General features: G+C 33.8%; 1 protein-coding gene across 1 annotated transcript in view; it reads left to right on the top strand.

Annotated features, from left to right (window-relative positions):
• SPoCk (secretory pathway calcium atpase) overlaps positions 1-24,704 on the top strand; it is a 38,822-nt gene that overhangs the window by 2,019 nt on the left and 12,099 nt on the right. The window contains exons 2-6 of the mRNA XM_090108261.1: positions 3,136-3,246; positions 6,814-6,979; positions 22,105-22,261; positions 22,593-22,851; positions 23,220-23,457. Coding sequence (XP_089964387.1) covers positions 3,136-3,246; positions 6,814-6,979; positions 22,105-22,261; positions 22,593-22,851; positions 23,220-23,457 — 931 coding nt within the window. The remainder of the gene's footprint in view (positions 1-3,135; positions 3,247-6,813; positions 6,980-22,104; positions 22,262-22,592; positions 22,852-23,219; positions 23,458-24,704) is intronic.

Below are 24,704 nucleotides of genomic sequence, written 5' to 3'. Positions count from 1 at the left end.
TTGTTGTTTGTGCGGATGATTGTTTTTCTTTCATGGGAAAACCACTGAACGCATTTTGACAATACTTGAAATCAATGTAGCTTTTGTACCAGTATAACACATAATCTATAGAAATACTTGCTTTTGCCCGTGGGTTCATCCGCGGAAAAAAGCAGCACAGCCACTAGGTTATTTATTAAAGGCTATTTATTAAAAATTACGATTTTACGCGTTATTTACATATTCAATTTATCTTACTAGATTTCCGCCCGCGGCTTCGCCCGCATTTTCAAAGGAAAACCCGCATAGTTCCCGTTCCCGTGGGATTTCCGGGATAAAACCTATCCTATGTGTTAATCCAAGTTACCCTCTATATGTGTGCTAAATTTCATTGTAATCGGTTCAGTAGTATTTGCGTGAAAGAGTAACAAACACACACACACACACATCCTCACAAACTTTCGCATTTATAATATTAGTAGGATTCCACGTAATCGATAATCTAACTCAATTACCCATAAATCAATTAATAAGCAAGTGTTGATTTTAAATTCAATAATGCTGCAAAAAGTGCGTGACATTAAATTCGCTATTATTCGCGAATGTTTGATTTGTTTATTCATAAAATCGTTGTCGGCAAGATTTTGCTTTACCGAAGTAGGTAGTATTAGGTGTAAAATCCCGCGGTTTCACTCGCGTCTGATTAACATTTCACGTGTGAAATTCGTTCACTATAATAAATATACACAATTACAATAGCTTTTCGCCTGCGACTTCGCCCGCGTTATCAAAGAAAACCCGCATAGTTCCCGATCCTGTGGGATTTCCGGAATAAAAAATATCCTATGTTTTAATCCATGTTACCATCTATGTTCGTGGCAAATTTCATTGTACTTATACAGTTCAGTAGTATATTTGCGTGAAAGAGTAACAAACACCCTTACATATACACACTCACAAACTTTCGCATGTATCATCACTACATAGTATAAAACAAAGTCGCTTTCCCTGTCCCTATGTCCCTATGTCACCAACAGGAGCGGAGCAATGCAGGTGAAACCGCGGAGCACAGCTAGTTATTAATAGTAGGCATTAATTAGGAATTCATAAAATAATGAAATGGATATTTGAAATCGTTGAATGTGTTTTTTATGTATATGTATTGAAATTGGAAGCCTTTAATGATGAATTTTAATGATTTTATGCCTTTCTCCAGTTGATAGATAAGTGTGATACCAAAAGTAGCCTTAATATTATAAATTATTCCTGACAACAACTTTTTTTATTTATCAAATTCCAGCCGAATTTGTTCAGTCATTTTTGATCAAATCTTAAAATAGTGTTGAAACGACATTCCCAAAAAAACGCAGGTTATTTTTCCGAATTCGTCATCATGTACCTACCTATGTTTGGAATTTCGATTTTAGTTGCTGACTGTTCTTATTACATATAATACTAGCGGTCCGCCCCGGCTTCGCCCGTGGTACATGTTTACGTTTTCTCTACATAAGAACCATCCTCGTACTTCCAGGAATATAATAAAAAAAGAATTATCGAAATCGGTTCAGCCGTTCTCGAGTTATGCGCTTACCAAAACATTTTGCGATTCATTTTTATATATAAGAAGATATGTATATAGACTATATAATATGTAATATATTACATATTTATTACGTAAGGATATTTCCATAAATTCGTATTGTGTATAGTTTCTCTCTAAATAGAGTAGGTATAAAAAATTCTATAAAATTTTCTTCGTGTTGAGTTGTTTTTAAATCCATAAACCGAGTGGTTTTTCCAATTGCGTAAATTTTCTCGAGAAAAAGTATAATATTTACTTGATAAATCTATTATGTATAATTTGCTTAAGTGATAGATAAATTAAAGGTAAGACAAGACTTGCGATTTTAACTCAATTTATTCTAATAAAAAAGACGATTTAATTTGACTTTGTATTCGTGTTATTTTTGTAAGGCTTTTAATTTTTATTAATATTGAGCAGGTTAATTTCCATACGATAATAAAACTATAATTATGTAATTAACATTTATTTGAAGATACATATTTTTATCTATTGGCGGCAATATTTTCTATCAATAACTACTTCTACAGCAGATAGCAATTATAGAAACCGGTTCCAATTTTATTACAAAGATGTTTTTTTACGTTCTTAAACGACTATTAAATGTTTATTTTGAATAATTTATTTCCATTTTAATGAATACGAAAAAATAACAAATAAGCTACAACAATAGGAAAAAACCAGAGAAAAAAGTAGACGTCGCAAAAACATTGAAATAGTTACAAAGGGAACAATACCTAGTATTGAATACTTTGCTTTCAGGTTTATTAGCATCAATGTCGTTTAATAAGATAAAAATAACACGATCTGATTTATATTATTCATTATACTGATTGCATCTTATCGCTTCACATTCTAAGGTACGATATTACGTCTATTAGTAAATAGAAATAACTTATATTAAAAAAAAACGTAATCTACTATATAAAAATAAGTCGGGTTATCCTTCCTGACGCTATAACTCCAGAACGCATGAACCGATTTCCACGGTTTTGCATTCGTTGGAAAGGTCTCGGGCTCCGTGAGGTTTATAGCAAAGAAAAGGTGTCTCTGGTGGCGAAACGGAGTTCGCCCGGTTTGCTAGTCGGTAATAACATTGTCATGTGAAGCATAAGTATTTAGTTATCTGTGTTTAAAATTTAAATTCTGTGTCAGGAGGTGCGTCATTTGTGTTCTAAATAGTTTTAGTTAATTAAATCTTAGGAGGTCTTGTAGGATAGCAAGCGCTTAAATCTGTTAGTGATCTTATTACGCTTATGTTTTGCTAAACTTTCTAAGCGCTAGCAGATTTTGTTTGGCTTATTCAAAGAAGATCTATCTTCTATCTGGACTTATGGTGTTAAACAGATTCTAGATTCAATCTAAATGACGGTGACGATCTTCTTAGGTACTTCTTTTCGATTATGTGATCAAATAATTCCAAAATCAGTCTCTGTTGTAATCAACAAGTGAGAAGATGGATATTAGACACTGCCAAGTTAATGAAAACATCTTTAGTACCTAAAATAATTATCTAATATTAATTGTTTATATCTTTAGTGCAACAATTTTTAATACAAATTGTATTGTTCCAGCATTCGAGCCCTGAAGGTGGCGGGGGCAGGCGTGGCCTGAACGACGTGGGTCCTGGTGCAGGAGACATGTGGATCAGCGCTGTCGAGAGCTCCATACTGGGATGGGAGGAGGTGGGTCATAGATTATGGTGAGAGAAGAATCGAGAAATTAGTAATTTGACGATGAGCCAAAGACGTATTAGGGATGGTCAACTTATTATCGTATTGATGGCAAATATTCATATGTTGAGCAACAGTTGATCAATAATAACAGAAACAATCTATTAAATTTTTGTAGTAGGTCCTGTTTCTTTGTACCCTTATATGGACAGAAATACAATATGTATATCCGCTCTGTCTGGGAAAACGCTTCTACGGTAGCAAATAGCAATTATAAAAGCATAAATTCCATGCCTGTAAACATTTATTACTTATTCAAAATTTTAAATCTTTTGAAATTGAAATATACTTTGATTTGGAAAACTTGATACGAAAGCACGATTGAGAATAAGGAAACAGCATAAAATGATTAGTTATTACCTATGTCAACTTTCTTTTTCGAAAATATATCCTTCCAAACCAATGAACCATTATTAAAATCGCCTAATATCATACATATTGTACAATTCATTTTCATCTAATGTTGTCTAGACATACTTGACTTGACTAGTTATTAGACTACCTATAGAAATATACAGACATCGTGATGTATTTCGTCGTACATAACGCGCAATCTCACTACATATTGATTTTTATATTCTATAATTATATCTCCCTCGATCTAGTGGAACTTGACGCTACAATGTCGTAGAATAAATGATTTACCGTGAACACGTAGTTGGCAAAATCGATATCGTTATTATTACTATGCTTGATATTTAAAACGGGTTGTGGAGTTTTATGAGCAGATGGAGGGTCAGTGGAACTTCAGGTTCAATGTTAATAAGTTATAATGAAAGGGCGTTTATTTGAGTTTCGGGCAGTTTATAAATTAACGTGCTCAAATAAAAAATTTGTAATGTTAGGTACACTTACTTTAACTGGACGAGGTTCTATGTAATATGTATATGTAGTAATAGAATATAATAAAAATATTGTTTATCTTTACCTGTAGTCATGCAGGATGAAGACATTAGTAAGATTCAAATTATCATTTGAAGTTAAAGACCCTTGTTAAGTTTTTCATGTACCAGGATTAATCTTTACTAATATTGTAAAGCTGAAGAGTTTGTTTGTTTGTTTGAACGCGCTAATCTCAGAAACTACTGGTCCGATTTGAAAAATTATTTCAGTGTTAGATAGCCCATTTATCGAGGAAGGCGCTATATATCATCACGCTAATACCAACAGGAGCGGAGTAATGCGGGTGAAAACGCGGGGAACAGCTAGTAATAAATAATAAATAAATGAGATTAATTAAGGATACTTGCTTACTCATTGAACATTGAATTAGGTTTAATTATAATATCAGGTTATTATTAGATTTATTTTTATCTGTGTATAAAAAATGACCTTCAAAATATCGATGTAAAGGCTGTACACAATATCAGTTTTTTAACTCAATTTATTGCTACCTAACCAACCAGCTAGAAAACCATCTCGAGAATGAAAGGACAACATGTGCCTTCGTTTTTATATTTAATACTACAAAAATAGAAACTTGTTCAGGGGACAAGAAAACTAATTTTCTAAAAGAATTCTTCTATAACGAGTGTAATTTTGTTGTACGACGGAGGAGGTGGCTTACTTTGTTATTTATTGGAGCAAAATTCAATTAGGAATTACCGTGGAAAATAACTGTTTTAAAAAGCGTTGTGTATTTTGTTGATGTACATAAAAGACTTGCTGTGCCCCACTGTTTCACTCGCGTTTATTTGCGTATCTTGAGCGACTTTTGTTGGCCGTAGTGTTATGTTATCTCCTTTCTAGATCACTGTGGAACACAAAATAAATTTTTTATACGAACTAGTAGTTCCTGAGATAGTGGCATTCCACCAAAAAAACAGAAAAATCTTTCAGCGTTATAATATTAGTGTAGATATAGTATTGCGTTTATAATACTGGTGGTAAAATGCTGCTCCTTTCAATGTTTCTGAATTTGGCATTTTGAAAGTTCAAAGGAAAATGTAAAACAGCACTTGACGGTATTCGTACAAAAAGCTGATGTTTGCTTTAGTAAATATAAACTGAACTAGAAAATATTAACGGCCAATTGTTCGTAATTTTTAATCTTTTACTTCAACCTTAACCTTTTGATTAGGTACTCAGATACTCTAACAGGAGTAGGCAATCGTTATACATTTCACATATTCTAAATTACTTACAAAACATGTGTCCTTTGCTTATCATATACTCTATTGACTATTTCTCCATAATAAATAATATGAATACATAATGCTTTATGTTGGTAAATAGTAAATACTGAGAACATTGACCGTGACCTTGCATTAGACACGTGCGTCACGTATATTGACTTCTGTTTTAAATTGAGTAAAAAACACGCATTGTCTGTTTTTATTTATATTGTGAAAAAAGCCAATAGTATCTAGCTTTATATTAAAAAAAAAAACTTTAGGTTGCTGCCAGGTAGTGGCCAGGCCTGGTACTGCTGTCACAAAATCTCGATATTTCACTAAAAACTAACCAAACCAAATTTTGATCATAGAGTTGTTATGTTTCAATAAATATTAATTGTTAGCCTTGATCACGTATTAAAACGCAATTGCTTAGTTAACTTCTATCAAACTATTTAACACGAGAACAACCGTTAATGTAATGGAGTACTTAAAATTGCCATCTCGATTCTTGAGGTCATCGATCTTGACATATACGCAAGATTTATTATTTCTAGTTTTTATTTCTATTGATATTCTATACTCGAGATAGCGGCATTTTTAAGGAGAAAGGAAAGTATGAGAAATGTCGAAACGAAAAGATAGTTACAATGTAAGAATTTCGCGTCATATCTGGTAAAAAGTAAAGCAACAATTCTTTGAAATTAAAATACTATTTTATGTAAAGACGTCCTTCGTCTTTCGTCCTTCTCTAAGACTGGACTCCTTGGTACAGAGGTTAAGGCATGAGCGTAAAACGGTCTAGCAAGACACAGAAGGCTGATCACCTATTTAGTATTTATCCCTAAAAAGAAAATCAATCAGTGAAACATGTATGCATAATGCATCTTCCCCTTACCCCCACAGGACATACTGGCTTACATATCCTTCTCTAAAACACTTCCATATCCTTATATTACAACAATACCTAAATAATCAAGGTAACCAAGGTATACGCTTTTACAACAGAATTCCTCATAATATTAAAGAGTGTAGTAGTTCTAAATTTAAAACTTATATAAAAAATGTACTTGTCCAGAGAGCCTATTACAGTATTAAGGAATATATGGAAGATAAAAACCCATGGAGGGTTGTCGCGTAAAAACCACAGGACAGTTCTTTGGCATATTATGATAATATATTATGATATAACATATGTAATTTGTAAAATTGTAAATCTGACATGATTAAAAAGAGCAACTATGGAGTTTCTTGCCGATTCTTCTCCGTAGATACTGCTTTCCGAATAGGTGGTAAATGTTAAAAATATGTACTTAATGACGTTTCAAAAGTGCTTCTAGAAGAAGTCTAATTGAATAAATAAATGTTTGAGTTTGAGTTTTGAAAAAAAAAATCTTCTGTGCAGGTGGCTGAACGCCTACAAGTGGACGTCAGGCGCGGTCTAACATGGCGCGAGGCGAACGATCGCATGAACTTCGTGGGCGCGAACGAGTTCCAGGTGAAAGAACAGGATCCGCTCTGGAAGAAGTATATAGAGCAGTTCCAGAATCCGCTGATACTGCTTCTGTTAGGTATGTACACGATTATAGACGTTAGGTGAACGAATTAAGACGTAGAATCGTCTGACACCAATGATATTGAGAATGCAGTGTTTTGTAAGGGGGTAGAAATGATAGGTGCAGAAAATTGCCCTTTTGATGAATTTCTATATGAGTAAATTCGACGTTGTCTTCGAATTGCATAGGTTGCCTCTTCATATGATTGGTCCCTTCAGAATAAATAGATATATAGGAAAGGAGTACACGTAGAAAAACTAATAAAAGGCAGTAAAGAATTAGTTTGTTTATTCCAAGATTTATATGAATCCAAAGTTATTCTGTCGCATAAATTATTCAAAGTTATGGAAAATGTAGCAAAAATATTCCTACCTACGCGACCGTGATCTAATATGGTTTAATGAGCGCAACATAAAAAACTATCTACGTTTAGGTTGCTAAATGAAAATCATAAGAAAAGTTTGTTTATTCGTCAATCAAATTAAATATTTAGAATTTATCTTAATTAACTGAGCTTGAATGAAAATGTTTCATTACATTGTAAATTCTAAAAGTTAATTTCTTTATTATTTAGTTATCTATTCAATCATCGATAGGAATAAAAAGACCTATTTTTATTTATGGTATCGTAAAATTAAGCCATTTCATTATTTTATAAAGTATAAACGTTTATAATGACTCTTAACTTCTCTTTCATGTAAAAACTAAACCCCTTAAACCTAGTTTGAAAATAATCCTAATTATTAAACACTAGATAAAAAAAAACAGTTTTTTATTCCACACTATTTTGACAGAACAGTTACTTTAACACTGCAATATAACAAAGTTTTTAAGCTATTGCATAGCTTCTATCGCGGACCTTGAGCGCGGGGACCGAATCCAGAAATTGCGTAACGAAAAACCTCACGCTCCCCACTCCGACGGGCGCGGAGGTGTGGCTTGAAGGCATAGCATGCAATAGCTTTACCGCGGCAGTCCCCGAGTGCCACACGTCTTTTTAAGCTATTGCATAGCTTCTATCGCGGGCCTTGAGCGCGGGGACCGAATCGAGAAATTCCGTAACGAAAAAACCTCACGCTCCCCACTCCGACGGATTCGGAGGTGTGGCTTGAAGGCATAGCATGCAAAAGCTTTACCGCGGCAGTCCCCGAGTGCCACACGTCTTTTTTTTTTCACGCTATTTATGGCCCATTTCTAAAGCCTAAGGGCGTTTGTCCACTACAAGGAATTTTACGGTCCGGCATTCCGATTTTTTACGGTCCGGTATGGCACGCAATTAATCTAAATACTAGCTTGTGCACTATACGTAATTTTACTGTCCGACATTTTACTTTTCCCTATTCCGGATGGTTTTTTGAGTTTACGAGTCGCTGTAGGTATAATTGTTTTCGAGTGCCCACTTGCTTGGATTTTACTCTTTTTATTGCATATGCCAATTGAAAGCAAGCTCTTGTTTTACTTTCTTTTAGCTGGCAATGAGATTTGAGAAGTCGGTATTGTTATTTTATATACATTGACCAAGCATTGACCTATAATTATTATCTAAGTAAGTGTTGGTAAGTTAAAGTTCAAGTGGGAATAGATTTAGCTCCTCGTCACCGATTAAAATAAATAAGTGAAACACGCATTTTAAATCTCTTACGGAACTTTACTTTTTATTATGTATAACGAAGTAATATAATATTTCACCTTCTATATTTTTACTCGTTTCTTGTAAAATGCGAAAACAATCATTTATGATAGCATTATACCGCCATACTTCCTTGAACTGTACCGCACTGATCCGAGAAAAGACGGACAGGTGCACAAGCAATTCATCGGTTTTTTCATGCCACACCGGACCGTAAAAAATCGGAATGCCGGACAGTAAAATTCCTTGTAGTGCACAAGCGCCCTAAAATCCCACGAAAAGGCGTAGTTATATTTGACACATAATTAAAATTTACCTACGTATAAAACATTATACTATGTTTTTGTACCATGTGATTGATGATTCATGCCGAATACAGCACGTTCGTGTAGTTTAAATGAAAACATAATTTTCACGGATATAAATTAAATGTATTGTGTCTCTAACTAAACGATTTGTTTCACTTTTATTTGTTTAGCTGTTGTGTATTATTTTGTGATTTTTCCTGTAAAATCATTAATGAATAATGAAAATGTTACTGTGAAATCTTTTCTCTGATATATTAATATTACTGTAATGGTGCATATTTTTACTGATTTCATGGGCTTCATTTTGCGCCAGTAATTTAAATTTTTATACTTACTTTTTTGTTTGAGTATTTTTTTACTGATCACATTGTCATCGACAATTCCCTATATATTTTTTTGCTGCTATGAAAACATGACTGAACACAAATGTATATTTAAATTGCATAGTGATACGGTGTTGTCTTGTTTATATTATGATTATTATGGTCCTTACTGCCTATTGGTCGCTGACAATTTCTCTTAAAACTGCAAATATGATTTACTCAAACACTTCTAAGTTCTAGGGGTCAGCCATTCCTTGTTCTTGTATCACATACATAATAATTACTCAGAAAACTGACATGTCCTCTGCGTGCATTTAAACCAGTTTTGTGTGCGGTTTTTTTCTATCCAGGCACCGTTGCCCAGACACTGTTAACCTTACGGTACATTTTTATGTAAGTACGTCCGAGTAATTTGGTTTTGCATATTTTTAAATTAAAGTATTTGTTTTAAACCATATTTTGGGTGAACCGGTAATTGATTTTCAATCGCTATGATAAGTGGTATCATTGGTGAAAGGGCGCCGCGCTGTCACCGGAAATTGCTTCTGGAAAATTCTAGAATTAATGTTGAATTGAATTTCTACCCGTTTAACACGCTATTATTACCTTCTATATCTATATACTACCTTAACCTGTGTTTTTGTAAGTTTGTATGTAAACTACTCCTTTAGACTCGATTTTGACTCACTTTTAACAGATTTCTTACAAGACATGACATTCATGCTTACAAGGATCGGTGACAATACAATAATTTCATGAGTTTATCTTATAAAATCATTTTTTTTTAAATAGCTATTATTATTTGGAAGTGGATTGATATTTTATATTCTGCTATTTAAAATATAAAGGATGTGTTCTCAATATTCTTATTTGGATGATAGGCATGTAGTTCAAAATACATATTAGTATTTAGATTTTCTCGATTACGTTATCGTATTTGTACTGTAAAGTAAATGTAGCTAGTTTAAATAGTTCCCTAATTCATTATCATAATACGTGATAGAATAACGTAAACAAAATAAAGCTAAATAAGGGCGCGGGCACACGATGCGTTGCGGCGCCGCACCGCAAAGATTTCACCGTGTCAGTGGGCACACGAGTGGTGCGGCGCCGTAACGTTGTTCTGTCGCAGCGGCGTCGTAGCAGCGTTGCACAGCGTGTCCTTCCTTGTGATGCAAAACAACTGAGCGGTGCCGTTCCGACGTCGCACTGCATTCACCCCTCCCCGCCTCGTCTTGGTGGTTACAAGGCCGGTGCGGCGCCGGAGCGCATCGTGTGACATGCCACAGATATTTCTATGTAAGACGACGCAGCGACACCGCTCCGGCGCCGCACCGCCGCCGCAACGCATCGTGTGCCCCCGCTCTAAGAAGCACCGTACATTTCAGAAGTATTTTTAGAAGTGAAATTTCTTAAGAAATATCGCCCTTTCTTTCTCTCCCTTTCTGAGTCGTATTTTTCCTCTCTTTCGTTTAACGGAATATCACCAACCTGTGTCCTTAAAATGTTATCGATTTTCGTACACATGTCACGGTGGAATATCTTAATTTCGACCGCTTTTATCGACTGCGAAGTATGCCATTAGGGCGCTTGTACACTACAAGGAATTTTACTGTCCGGCATTCCGATTTTTTACGGTCCGGTTTGGCATGAAAAATCCGATGAATTGGCTTGTGCACCTGTCCGTCTTTACTCGGATCAGTGCGGTACAGTTCAAGGAAGTTTGGCGGTAGAATGCTATCATATTTTTTTTGCATTTTACAAGAAACGAGTAAAAAATATAGAAGATGAAATATTATATTACTTCGTAAGATATATTATTCTATAAAAAGTAAAGTTCCGTTAAAATGCGTGTTTCACTTATTTATTTTAATCGGTGACGAGGAGCTAAAGCTATTCCCACTTGAACTTTAACTTACCAACACTTACTTAGATAATAATTATAGGTCAATGTATATAAAAATAACAATACCGACTTTTCAAATCACATTGCCAGCTAAAAAGAAGTAAAACAAGAGCTTGCTTTCAATTGGCATATGCTGTAAAAAGAGTAAAATCCAAGCAAGTGGGCATTCGAAAACAATTATATGTACAGCGACTCGTAGACACAAAAAACCATCCGGAATAGGGAAAAGTGAAATGTCGGACAGTAAAATTACGTATAGTGGACAAGCTAGCATTTAGATTAATGGCGTGCCATACCGGACCGTAAAAAATCGGAATGCCGGACAGTAAAATTCCTTGTAGTGCACAAGCGCCCTTATAGTTAATAATTATTATAAGTATCATATTTTGTTAGATTATTGAAGTCGCGAAGGTCGCGCAATACCGTCACGTCATGGAGTAAGGCGACGATTTCGCTATCATAAATCTTGCCAAAGAAGTTTCAGTTCTGACACTTGTGCTCGGCACACACGCTCTTTATTTAGCCATCTGGTTTTTAAACTAGTGATGCAATGCAGATAAAATTATATTGTTTAAAACACGATTCTACGTAATGATAAAATTGCGGAAGGAACGCGCGTAAAACAAGCAAAATCGATTATTAAAATAATCGATAAGTGAAATATCGATGTTATTCGATACGTATCTTTCTTTGAATTTGTTGCTACAATCATGTATACAACTAATGCAATTTAATGTACTTCCTTTTGAAAAGTATCAATAACTAGCGGTCTGCCCCGGCTTCGCCCGTGGTACATATTTACGTTTTCTCTACATAAAAACCATCCTCGTACTTCAAGGAATATAATAAAAAAAGAATTATCGAAATCGGTCCACCCGTTCTCGAGTTATGCGCTTACCAACACATTTTGCGATTCATTTTTATATATAAGAAGAAGATTACAAATAGATACATAAGTAAACTATCTACCCATACTATAATTTTAAACGATTTATGTGCTATTACTTAATATTTTATTATTTTTGTACACGGTTTGGGTAAAAAGATCCTACTATCAGGATAACCGTGACAGTTTTTGAGATAGTGGAGCGCCGTAAGGTTTATACCTCGGAATCCAGGGCCAGTCAATGAATCTTAATATAAACCTTGAAAATATGTTTTTAATAGTATATAGAAAAATGTTAAAAAAAATTTTTTTCGCGCTCTCAATTTTTTAAAAATTATTATAAACAATTATTAATTTTTTGGAGTTTTCATTGATTTATATTAGTCAAAAGTCATATTTTAAAAAGAACAACTATTACAAACTTGAAAACTTGATCTTGGATCTTTAAGGACTGCAGATATACCAATGTAGGTCGGGTTGGAGAATAGAGGGGATAACAGCAGCTGTTCGGTATTGTTCATGGCGGGCCCTCACAGGATAGTACACGACGTTATAACTTGCTAGACTTAATACGTAGCTGTTGTTTTCGTTCCGAAAAATATTTATTTCAGATTTTTGTTTATTAAAAATTAATGTTTATATTATTGTGCAGTGAGTGTGATAAAAGTTCATTACTGAACATTACTGAGTTTTAAAAACTTTGAAAATAGTGGCATAAATTGTAAGTATTTGTTTTTCATTTATATTACATGCTTTTGAAAACAGTTATAAATATTTTGTAATAAATCGATGTTAAAAGTTAGAATAAAATAGTAGAATTTAATAATATAAATTATAAATCATTAATTATGTAAAAGTTAGTTATTAATATTACTAATATTTGTTGTTGCAGCCACGTGTCGCAATGGGTGAACCATCCAGTATTGATGTACAAGCAATGATGAAGCTCATTTGTGATAAAATCGGATCTAGTTCTGAATTAAGCTCTGAACTAGGAGATATTATAAAAGTCACTAGAGGCATATCATCATTAAAAGCTGCATCTGCGAAAAGAGGGGATGGACTTTCTCAGTATATAAATACTCGCGACTTTGTCTACGTGCATTCGGTATGCAGACAAAAATATATTAATAAAGGATGCATTGATTCTTAATTAAAAAAAAAGAACACCACATCTGCATGCTCTCCACCTGAAAAAAAGCTTCGAACAGCTACTTCAATTGATTTTGATTGGAAAACTAGGTGCTTCTTTTGTGAAAAAGAAGCACCAAGCTCATGCAAAACAGGATGTGGAGCATCTTGTGGGTGCAGGAAAAGTGGATTAAACTGCACTGCAGCTTGCTTGGAATGCAATGGTGACAGCTGCACTAATCCTTCACCTACAATCTATATTCTATATCAACGAGATCGACGACGACGACAATAATGTACAATGATGTAACAATGTGTATAGTTTTTTAACTTTTTTTTTTTAACTTTTTTATTTGAGGTTTTAATAATGCAGTCTCATACTTGATATACAGATTCATTGACTGGCCCTGGGTTCCGAGGTTTGACCATTTTTATGCTTTACGGCACTCTACTAAGATCAATTTTTAAACGCAAAAGCGACGGATCAAATTGGTATGAAATTTCAAATTTAGCAGAGATGAATAGTCTAAAATTAGCGCGTTAATTTGCAATATAAAGCTGAAGAGTTTGTTTGTTTGAACGCGCTAATCTTAGGAACTACTACTGGTCTGATTTGAAAAATTCTTTCGGTGTTGGATAGCCCATTTATTGTGGAGCTATATATAATATCATCACTAAGACCAACAGGAGCAGAGCCACGCGGGTGAAACCGCGGGGCGCTAGTAATAGAATAATTTAAATGTATAAAATAAATTCTATTTGTCTACAAACCACGCAGAACAACACGTGCTCGCGGTAAACACACATTATCTATTAAATATTAATGCTTTTTAATTACGAAATGTTATTTTATTATATTATCCTTATTCTGTTGAAATTAGCGAAGTGGAACGTGTTTTTGTTCAGAAACCTTTTGTTAGGTTTTCGAATAAATGTTTTAGTATAAATCTATTTTAAGATACAAGGTCCTTGTGTTTCTCTGGAAGGTTTATAGTATAACTAGCGGTCCGCCCCGGTTTCGCCCGTGGTACCTACATGTTTAAACTATCCTATCTCTCAAGTTGGATCGAACTGCACATGGTGTGCGAATTTTATTATAATCGGTTAAGTGGTTTAGGAGTCCATTGAGGACAAACATTGTGACACGAGATTTATATATATATTCAGATTACTATGGAATATTTTAACGTAACTAGATCAATTTAGTAGTTTTTTTAGAACGTGTAGATCTGGACATGCGCAGATGTTAGCCATGTTGGTAACTCTTATAAAATTAATAATGTGTGAACTGATTATTTATTTATTTCTTTTTAAGTAAAATATCTTGCCATACTACCACAATCATGATTGAATTGATCAATGTATTAGTTTTAAAGGACAAAGTAATTTCACGATATGTACAATATAATTCGTAGGTTTTAAGCCTGAACTAAATATCTTATAAAATAAAGAAAGAGGACTATATCTACTTACTTGTATAAAAACTTTGTGTATAAATTGTACTTTTGTAGTAAATGATGAAAACAATGCCTACATTATCCTTTTAAAGTTTATATTTATTATTTTATTTAGCTTGAATAATTCATCATCACGATTGGAATATGACCTCTATCTAACACCTAATATTTTAAATTACTTACATTTTTTATCTTCTGAACTGAGAGGTAAATTTTTTACCGTATCAGGTATCTATAGTTAAGTAAATATACAATTTTTTGTTAGAATAATATAGAATAAAACAATGATATTATACATGAACTAGAGGTGTTGAAAACTACTTATACATATTTTATTATGTAGATGTGAATTTTAATGGATGGATATTAATTATCACTCTTTCAGTATAAAGATCTAATTGGGTCTATATGAAATTAGGTACTTATCCTAATTTCATTTCAAGTTCATTCAATGACGACATTTAATTGAATGACTAGAGGACAACTCGTTACGTTTAATGTAACTAGGGATGTAACGATACCGATACCGATACCGATATATCGGTATCGCCGATAATAAATCAACCGATACCGATATTTTTTATTAAATTCTTTCTTTTCTTTTATGTTTTTGCATTGTATTCATTCATATTGTTTTATTTCTGTTTCTGTAATAGTGTTAAGGAAGAGCGGAACCTCCTGACACAAGCATTTTATTTGCTTACTAGGAGTGTTCCAATCACAAATTTGTTTATGTAAAGGAAAGAAAGAAATAATTTTGAATTTTTTTAATTTTTAACGTGATAACGTTTTTAAAATCGTTTTAGTCGGGTGACATGTTCATAAACTTGTGTCACACCAAAACCTCACGAGCGCGATCGCAGGTATAACGAGAGAGAGACGGACCGATCTCCCGTTTCATCTCGAGCGCTGCCACTGCATTATGTTATCACGTAAACATCTCGATCGTAAACCTACTTTACAAACAACCAATTTTTTTTGATATCAAATAATTCAAAAATCCGCGCCCAATGAACGATGCGGGAGGCCGCCCGCGCGTGGTCGCGGAAGAATTCCAACAAATACCCGCGGCCCCATCATTAAAGCGGCTCGACGGAACACAGTGGGGTTTTAGTCGGTAAGAATCCGACATAACCCACGGCTCCTTCCCCGGGGGCCGTGGGTATCTTTGGAAGATTTCCCCACTATAAAAAAAAAAAAAAAAAAAAAAAAAAAAAAAGGCCGCCCGCGCGTGCGCACTTTGTTTTCTGAAAAAACTCTACCAATTATAGTAAACTTTTATTAGGTACTGATTGTATGTGTATTACTTAAAGTTTAACTGACTTCGTAAAATAATAATACTAAAATAAATGGTTTTGTTGTTTTTTGATTTGAAAGAAAGAAAGAAAGAAAGAAAATACATTTAATCACAAATACTTAATTACAATTTTTCACTTATAACTAAATACACTTTTGAGAACAATACACATTAATAAATTTTAAACCTTAAAATACAATAAATATATTCAAATATTAGTCGGTATTCGTGATTAGGTGGACTACTCAGCATTTGCCTCTCCGTGCTAGAGGAGAGGCGCCGGTTTTCAGTAGTCCCCTCGACTTGCTACGCTTGGAGCACCAGAACGGTCTTTTGTGATGTAAAATAAAAAGCTGATAAAATAAATATTTCAAATTTAAAAAAATAGGAGAATATAAATATATTGAAGTGTTTAAATAAAATTGTCAATACATAATATAAACTTACTTGTACATACTTGTTATTTAAATATAAAGGGTTAAGGAATAGATGTAATGAAGTAATTTATACGTATAGATAAGTATAAGAGTGAATATATACATAATAAAATAAAATAGATACGGCTATACATTCAACGCTACTAGGGCTGGTTAAGAAATTCAGCAAGTATAACTTTTTTGTACTGATGTTTAAAACTGTGCAGTGTTTTGGCATTTTTATTTAAAAGAATACGATTAACAGTTGTCTCTGTTAAATGTTGGTAACTTTTTACGCATAATTCACTATTTATTTTTCTACCAAGCCATCAATATCGGTATCGGTATCGGTATCGCCGATACATTACTACAAATATCGGTATCGGTATCGTATCGGCAAAATCATGTATCGTTACATCCCTAAATGTAACGTTCTAAGTCTCGACTGAACGTAAGTCGTTACTTTGGATAAGGGGGTGGGTAAGGTTAAGTTCGTGTTTTTTTTAACTACACAGAAATATGAGCCATGTATAGCTTTGATCATATATCGTTGGTTTTATATTACTATGCGGATTGCGGAACGCGGGTGAGAGGCGATAGAACGAAGAGGTCTAATTTCCTGTATGTTCTAGATCTTACTAAGATATATTTCATAGCATCATTATAAAGATAATTTGAATTTTGTTGTGATAAGACAGATAATGAGTAATCTTCTGATAATATTTATTAAGGCTATATGACTGTGAAGAGAGGATAACAAACTTTAAGCATTGATTTGGCGAAATTTTGTATGTAACTTACTATACTGTGTAAATTTACTGTGTAGTTATTTTACTGTATATTAAGTTGGGGGCCGGAATTTTTATAAGCTTCTTATTCTACAACACGATTGAGATAGCGTTAAAATTCAGAATGAGTTAAAATAATATTGGTAAAAAGGCAGAGGTTCATATTATTACTTCTTCTAAAACTAGTTTAAGTAATTATTATTTCGTATTTACTACACAGTTTTTCCTTTAATTAAATATTATACATATACTACTATTTAAATTGCACATCCTTTCAATCGAGCTAACTAAATAACTAGCGTTAAAAATATTACAAGTGCTAATAGACACATTGCGAAACATTTTGGCATATCTTCGCGTGTTTTCATTACATTGCCCTTTCGGTAAGATATTTTTGGTGACACTTAGCCTGTAAACGATCGACGGAATTATCTCAGGCACAGGTAACTAAATGTCTCAGGTGCGAATAGACTGTACTTCTAGTGAAAGCTATAAATAAGATTTGGTTTTACGTCTGGTAAGGTTTATTCTGATAGGATATTTTCAAGTTTCAAGTAGGTTGGAATCAATTGATAGTATCCTCTTTTTATGACTAAATAATAAAAAAATCACAATAAAATAAATATAGGTAGTTACTTGTTTATCGATGTGGTTGATTTTGTTTAATATTTCTAAAATGTTTATTTTACATAAGGGTAACAATTTTGATTAAATTTTAATTTGCGGGGTAATATTTTCATCAAAAGGCCCTTAGGAATCGCGAAAATATAACTACGCGCGCTACACTAACGCGAAAATTAAGGAAGGAAATGAGGGACGGAAATCTACATATTCCTCAAGGAACAAAGTACCTAAGTACATTGTTCGCAAGCGAAGCCGCGGGTGAAAACAAGTGTAGCCATAATAAATGATTATCTAATGACATAGGAAATGGATTAAAGGAAACATCACGATAACGTCTATTGTCATTATTTATACACGCTATAAAATCGATTGTTATCAAAATAACTATACAATCAAATTCATATCATGGAAAGTAATTGCTATTGTTGTCTGTGTTATATGGTATACTAGCGACCCGCCCCGGCTTCGCACGGGTGCAATGCTGATACTAAATACACTACAGAAAAACTGTGAACGTTGTATATAAAAACATAGCGGCCCGCTCCGGCTTCGCACGGGTACATAAAATAGATAGCCGGCCGGCCGGCCGGTACCGCCGCAAACGCTACGTCCCGCAATTTTTAAATCTGTAATATCTTCGAAAATATTCACTTAAATCATACGGTGTAAAGGGCAATATAGATCTACATATATTAAATGAACAATGTATTCAAGGTATTTAATTGGTTAAGGATTAATGCTGTATTGGTTAAAATCGCTTCGAAAATTAGCCATTATTCGTCGTAAAAAGTAAATGACAAAAAAAAGTTATTGTGGGTTATCCATAAGAGATAGATATATACCATCGCGGACTTTTCTGTAGACCTTTTCAATGTGTATAATACTTAGTACATTATTTTGATAAAACTCGTAGGGTTCAGCCTGCGTTTGCAATGTAAGCGGAAAAAATGTAATTTTTTACGACATCACATTAGAAACCTCAAAAATAACAGTACATCTCCACTATTTAATGGGTGTTATTATACATATAAACCTTCCTCTTGAATCACTCTATCTATTAAAAAAAAACCGCATCAAAATCCGTTGCGTAGTTTCAAAGATTTAAGCGTACAAAGGGACATAGGGACATAGGGACAGGGAAAGCGACTTTGTTTTATACTATGTAGTGATAACGTAATAATTTATGCATATTTCAAGATATTATGTACATAATATTATGTTTTATATATTACCTATATGTTTGTAGGTTACATATGAAAAGTCCTATGAATTTCGTCAGAAAAATGTCTTTACCCTACTACATATTATAAATGCGAAATTTTGTGAGGATGGCTAGGAGATCTCTTTCACGCAAATAGTACTGAACCGATTACAATGAAATTTGGTATGTTGCTGAAGACCCAGAATAAGAGATAGGCTACAACTTCGACATAGGTTTTTATCCTGAAAATCCCACAGGAACGGGAACTATGCGGGATTTTCTTTGAAAACGCGGGCGTAGCCGCGGATGGAAATCTAGTATTTTTCAATATCTCAAAGTAATAAACTTGGTGGTCACTCATATTATAAAAGTTTGAAGGGATATTTTGTTAGTTTATAAACAACCACATCAGACTGGAACTGTCTTCGTCGGTTGCCGAATTCTCCGAGTACTTTACCAGCAAACGACTTGATAACCACTGAAGCAAAGAGTAAAAGTTAAAACAATTCAATTCTTTCATAAACGAGAACAATGATATGACGCAAATACTTAAAACCTTAATACAAATATATAACACATAATATGTTGGCTATATTCGTTCAGTAGGTAATCCTTTCTGTAGCCCTGCTTGCGTACTATAAATAAGTATTATAATAGAATTTACGTATTATGTACCGTTAGCAAGGAATGTAGATAGTTTTATCGTGTAATTTATTGACATATACAATGACAGAAAGAAACATTACAAAAATATTACTCGATTTTAAAATTTAACGAAAAAGAGCCTTCTATATGCAGACGATTGGACCTTAGAAATTTCCCACCGACTCTTCATCGACTTACATACATTAGTGTAATTGTAAAAATCTTTAAAATAAATTTTCCATTAGCATTTAATATTTTATATTAGCAGAGGTTGCTATAAATTAAAATATAGGTAGGTTTGATGACTCTTCTTTTTGTTTTACTCTATGGCAGTAGGACTTTAACTCTGTGTCTGTTGTTTATGTCAATTTCTTTGCTGACTGTACCAGTCGTATGCGTGTATTTGTAATAAATTCGATCAATGATAGAGATAAAGTAGAGCAATTTTGACGTGACAACGTCGTATAATTCGATAGAGCCGGCTGCACGCACGAAAAAACATGACTCATGCGGCGTTACCTCGCTCTGAGGCGTTACATTTAAGGTTAAAGTGCAAGCGAGAGCGCGTAACGAGCGACAAAGAAGCACAATCGGACGTTGTCACGTTTAACTATTGTCAGTAAACTGACTTTTCAGACAACCAATTTTTTTAGAATAAATTCTTTAGGGCGTATTCAGAAAGAAAGCTTGAAACTTATAAGCGCTTATCGGCGCTTATAAGCGCTGGTAACCCGCGCAGGAAAATATATGAACATGCGCTTATAAGCGCTGATCGGCGCCGACAAGTTCCAACAAGTTTCAACAAACTTGTCGGCGCCGATCAGCGCTTATAAGCGCATGTTCATATATTTTCCTGCGCGGGTTACCAGCGTTTATAAGCGCCGATAAGCGCTTATAAGCGCTTATAAGTTTCAAGCTTTCTTTCTGAATACGCCCTTAGAATCAGTTGACGAGAAACACAACTTTACTTAGTACGTCAGTACAAGTGATAAGACACGTACGGAAATACGAATTAAGTGTGGAAAATTAATGAAAATACTATTATTTTGCAATTAATTTTAACGGTATTCTAGAGTTCAATAGTTTTTATGAACGGGTTTATTAATTTATGTATAGGCTGCTATCTATGAATACTTTATACTTTTGATTCAGTTCAGATAATGTTTTCACTATCAATGAAAATTTCTGATATTCTTCATTGTCCTTGAAGTAGGGTACCTATATTATTTAAAATACAGTCTATTAAATTAAAACTAAGAATGAATCAGAAAACAAAATTCCTATGGCTTTGTATCAATTTTGGTAAAATTGTATGTTTCTTCTAAAGTAAGACTGAACAAACATAAAAATATTCATCGAAATTTATTTAAAATTGCCCGAATGTCTGCGTTAAAAAAGTTGCAAATATAAATTTAAAATTATTTGCAAGCAGATGTGGTCTAGAAATTTCGGGCAACAACCTAGTAATAAAACCTGAACAAAATATCGCGTGATCCAAAATGTTTAAAGGGTATATACATGATACTAATATGGTAAAATCAACTTAATGATTATGTAAATAATGCACTAAATCGCAGATCAGATGCGTTGCCACGATGTTATGGCTTGTTAAAGTCTCTGATTGTACGTAATTAGAAAACCAAGGACGATGTTTCCAGTGTGTTCTTTAGAAATTTCTTCGTGTTCTATGCTTTAATAAAACATGTTTAAAAATGATAGTTTTCCGAATAAAGGTCAATGATAGCGTAATTGAATATTATCTTAGAGAAAATCAAATCTATTCCCATTTTTAGAGCTGTATGATTTTCAGAGCTTTTATCTGACCTTAAACCATTTTCTACAATGCTCTCTATTTTACTTAAATTCGATAGAAATTCTAGATTAATTTGCATATCACGCTTCACTCTTCACTACAATGCAGTCTAATCCTCATTTTTCCAACTTACCGAAGAATGAATTTCATTTTACTTTTCACTTCGAATGTGATGAATGACAGAAAACCACATTCACGGATAAAATTGGCTACTTTAGATATTGGAGAGCCCATTAAAGCGTTGAATGGCTCAATTCTCCTATTTTACGAAATGCATAGTCTAGCATTTTTGTATTCCAACGTCTATGAAGTTATGTCTGATTAAGTTTTTTTCATATTAAGGAAGAAGGAAGCCAACCGAAACCGCTTGCACTTTGTACTCATAAAAATGATAATACACATTTGTTTAAGATACAAATTACGTTATTTTAGTAATCATCAAAGTATCTTAATCAAAAAGGAATATAATTGAATAAGTATAACAACCTGGCTACGTGTATAGCGTGATAAGCTCTATTCACGTAAACCCACTTGGCCCGGCTTGGCGCGCACTGACCCGGGATAAGAAAAATATCTGTCACTCTTGAGTAGTGTAACTTTCTGTTAGCGATATAATTTTCATGATCGTAAAGTACTTCAGCAGATAACCTACTATAAACAAATGATACTTTACCTTGTAATATAAGTAAAGATTAAAATGATCACCACTTTCCAGGTTCCGCCGTGGTCAGCATTTGTATGAAGCAGTTTGATGATGCCGTGTCGATAACAGTGGCCATAATGATAGTAGTGACGGTGGCCTTCGTGCAGGAGTACCGGTCGGAGAAGTCGCTGGAGGAGCTGAACAAACTCGTACCACCTTCTTGTAACTGGTAAGGGTGATTTGGTATAGTTACGGAAAGAAAGAGTGGAATAAGTTCTATTTGCGTATGGGAAGTCGATGATAAAGTGCTTAAATTTGGTGTAGAAATCGGTTCCATTGATGTTTATTAGGATTTTATAAACTTGGAATTGAAATTAAACTACAAATTGAAGATCATATTTGCCTACTAAAGATTGTTATATTTTTTATCCTTATTGGAACGCTTGGTTAAAAGAAGAAATTTTGTAAAATAAATTATTAATTTGTATGAATTTAAACAACTTAATTATTACGAATTACTGTATCTAAAAGCGCCAAACATAATTTTTCTTGTATTGCAGTCTTCGCGAGGGAAGCCTAGAACATTTCTTAGCCAGGAACTTAGTGCCAGGCGACATTGTTCACCTCAACGTAGGAGATAGAGTTCCAGCTGATTTGCGTCTCTATGAATCTGCAGATTTGGCTATAGATGAATCTTCCTTCACTGGAGAAACAGAACCGGCGGTTAAAAGTGTTCTGCCCAATAAAGCGTCAGCGGGCAGGGTGAATAAGGATAATATTGCCTTTATGGGAACTTTAGTGAGGTGTGGCAATGCTAAGGTGAGTGGTAGAAATAAGAAATGTGGTTTTGGTAAATGAATGATTTTGTTGGATATCTATTTTTGATAATAATGTAATTGTGATTATAATGTTAACTGCTAATGATTTTTGTTGGAAAATAATGTAATTTTGTGAAGATATAATGTTAAATTGGGGTGTGGTGTGGAATAGTCTATAACATCCACCTAAAGAATTTTATTTCGTTTAAAAATATTGCGTCTGCAACAAATTTTAACTCAGTAACTGCATTTTTTAACAATTCTGTTTCATAGCTAACAATACCTAATGATCTTTTTTGCCATTTTCCCTTACAGTATGAATTAAATGAAATGGGTAAAAGATTTTAATGATTTTATTCTTCTTTCTAGGGTATAGTAGTCAGCACGGGCGAACGCTCCGAGTTCGGTGATATATTCCGCATGATGCAAGCGGAGGAAGCTCCCAAAACTCCCCTCCAGAGGTCTATGGATACCCTCGGAGCTCAATTATCGCTGTACAGCTTCTGCATCATCGGCTTCATCATGGTGGCTGGCTGGTTGCAGGGCAAGGCCATACAGGAGATGTTCACTATTGGTGTTAGTTTGGCGGTCGCTGCGATACCTGAAGGTATGGAAGTTTCTAGAATGTTCTTTAGATATTTTATCGCAGACACTTCTGTCACAGAATACATAATAGTAGCTAAACGCTACAGATCGGACACTCTCCGCCTCCCGCCAAAATTAAACGCTTACCTCACACCGCACGATCAGACTAAAAATGGTCCACATTTTTCTACAGGGACGATACGCAACGAAGATTGACAACTTGTTATTGCTCAGCACCCCTTTCCATCATTCTAAATTTTTTAATAATTCTTTCACTGTCCGGGCTATTCAACTATGGAATGCATTACCAGAAAATATTAGACGTGCTCAAACGCTCTGCTCTTTTAAATTGTTGCTTAAAGACCACTTCTTTTCCTTACTATAGATTTGCTTTGCTTGCTGACGTCACCAACTATTGTTTTTATATATTATATATATATATATCTTTTTTTTGCGTTTGTACTATAGTATGTGTATGTATATGTATTCTATTTATATAATAATATGTATGTATATGTTTATTACAAAGCATATGTATGTATTTATATGTATTTTATTTATTTGTACTATTATGTAGTAGTATGTATTTATGTAGTAGGTATCTTTGATACTTACATAATTTTATTTATTTATTATTATTGTTTTTTTTTTCTTCTTTTTGCACTATCCCATTAACTTCATACATTTCCTTTCCATCAGGTTGCCTGGTAGAGATTGCTGCTTAGCAATAAGGCCGCCTCTTGCACAAACTATGTCTTTCTTATGTATTAATGGTATTTTTGTCATATTTTAGTTTGTGCAATAAAGAGTTATAAATAAAATAATTATAAATAAAACATTAATCAAATTGACTTAAAGTAATTTTATTATTTTGGATTTGTGATTATTGTTTTTCGTAGAAAATGGTTAGATTTTGTGCTGTTTACGGATGTATTTCATCAGAAAAACGCGAATTTTTTTTTATGCTAGTCAAAAATGTGCAAACCATAAAGGTTAACACACACATTTGCAGTCTCTACAGTATGACTGTCAAAACGTTAATTTTGTATGGAGTGTCCGGGGTGTGCTTCTGTAGTGAGTGACCACCGGCTACACGTATGCGGTGCGTCTATACAAAATATATGAAAAATGTGTCTAGTGGCTGGCGCTGGCGACCAGTCGCTATGGTCGGTGGCCCATTTGTACCGACCTATATACTTAACACTTTTGTCACATCAGTGTCAAAAGTGTTCAGTGTTAAGTGCCTTGTGTAATATTATTTTATTTATG

This window comes from Colias eurytheme, chromosome 12 (genome assembly GCF_061535395.1).
Source record: "Colias eurytheme isolate Ceu_HAF_F1 chromosome 12, ilColEury1 Martin Lab GWU primary, whole genome shotgun sequence".
In the NCBI taxonomy this organism is placed as follows: Eukaryota; Metazoa; Arthropoda; class Insecta; order Lepidoptera; family Pieridae; genus Colias; species Colias eurytheme.
The sequence above is the reverse complement of the archived record's forward strand: the minus strand, read 5'-3'. Positions and strand labels throughout refer to the sequence as shown.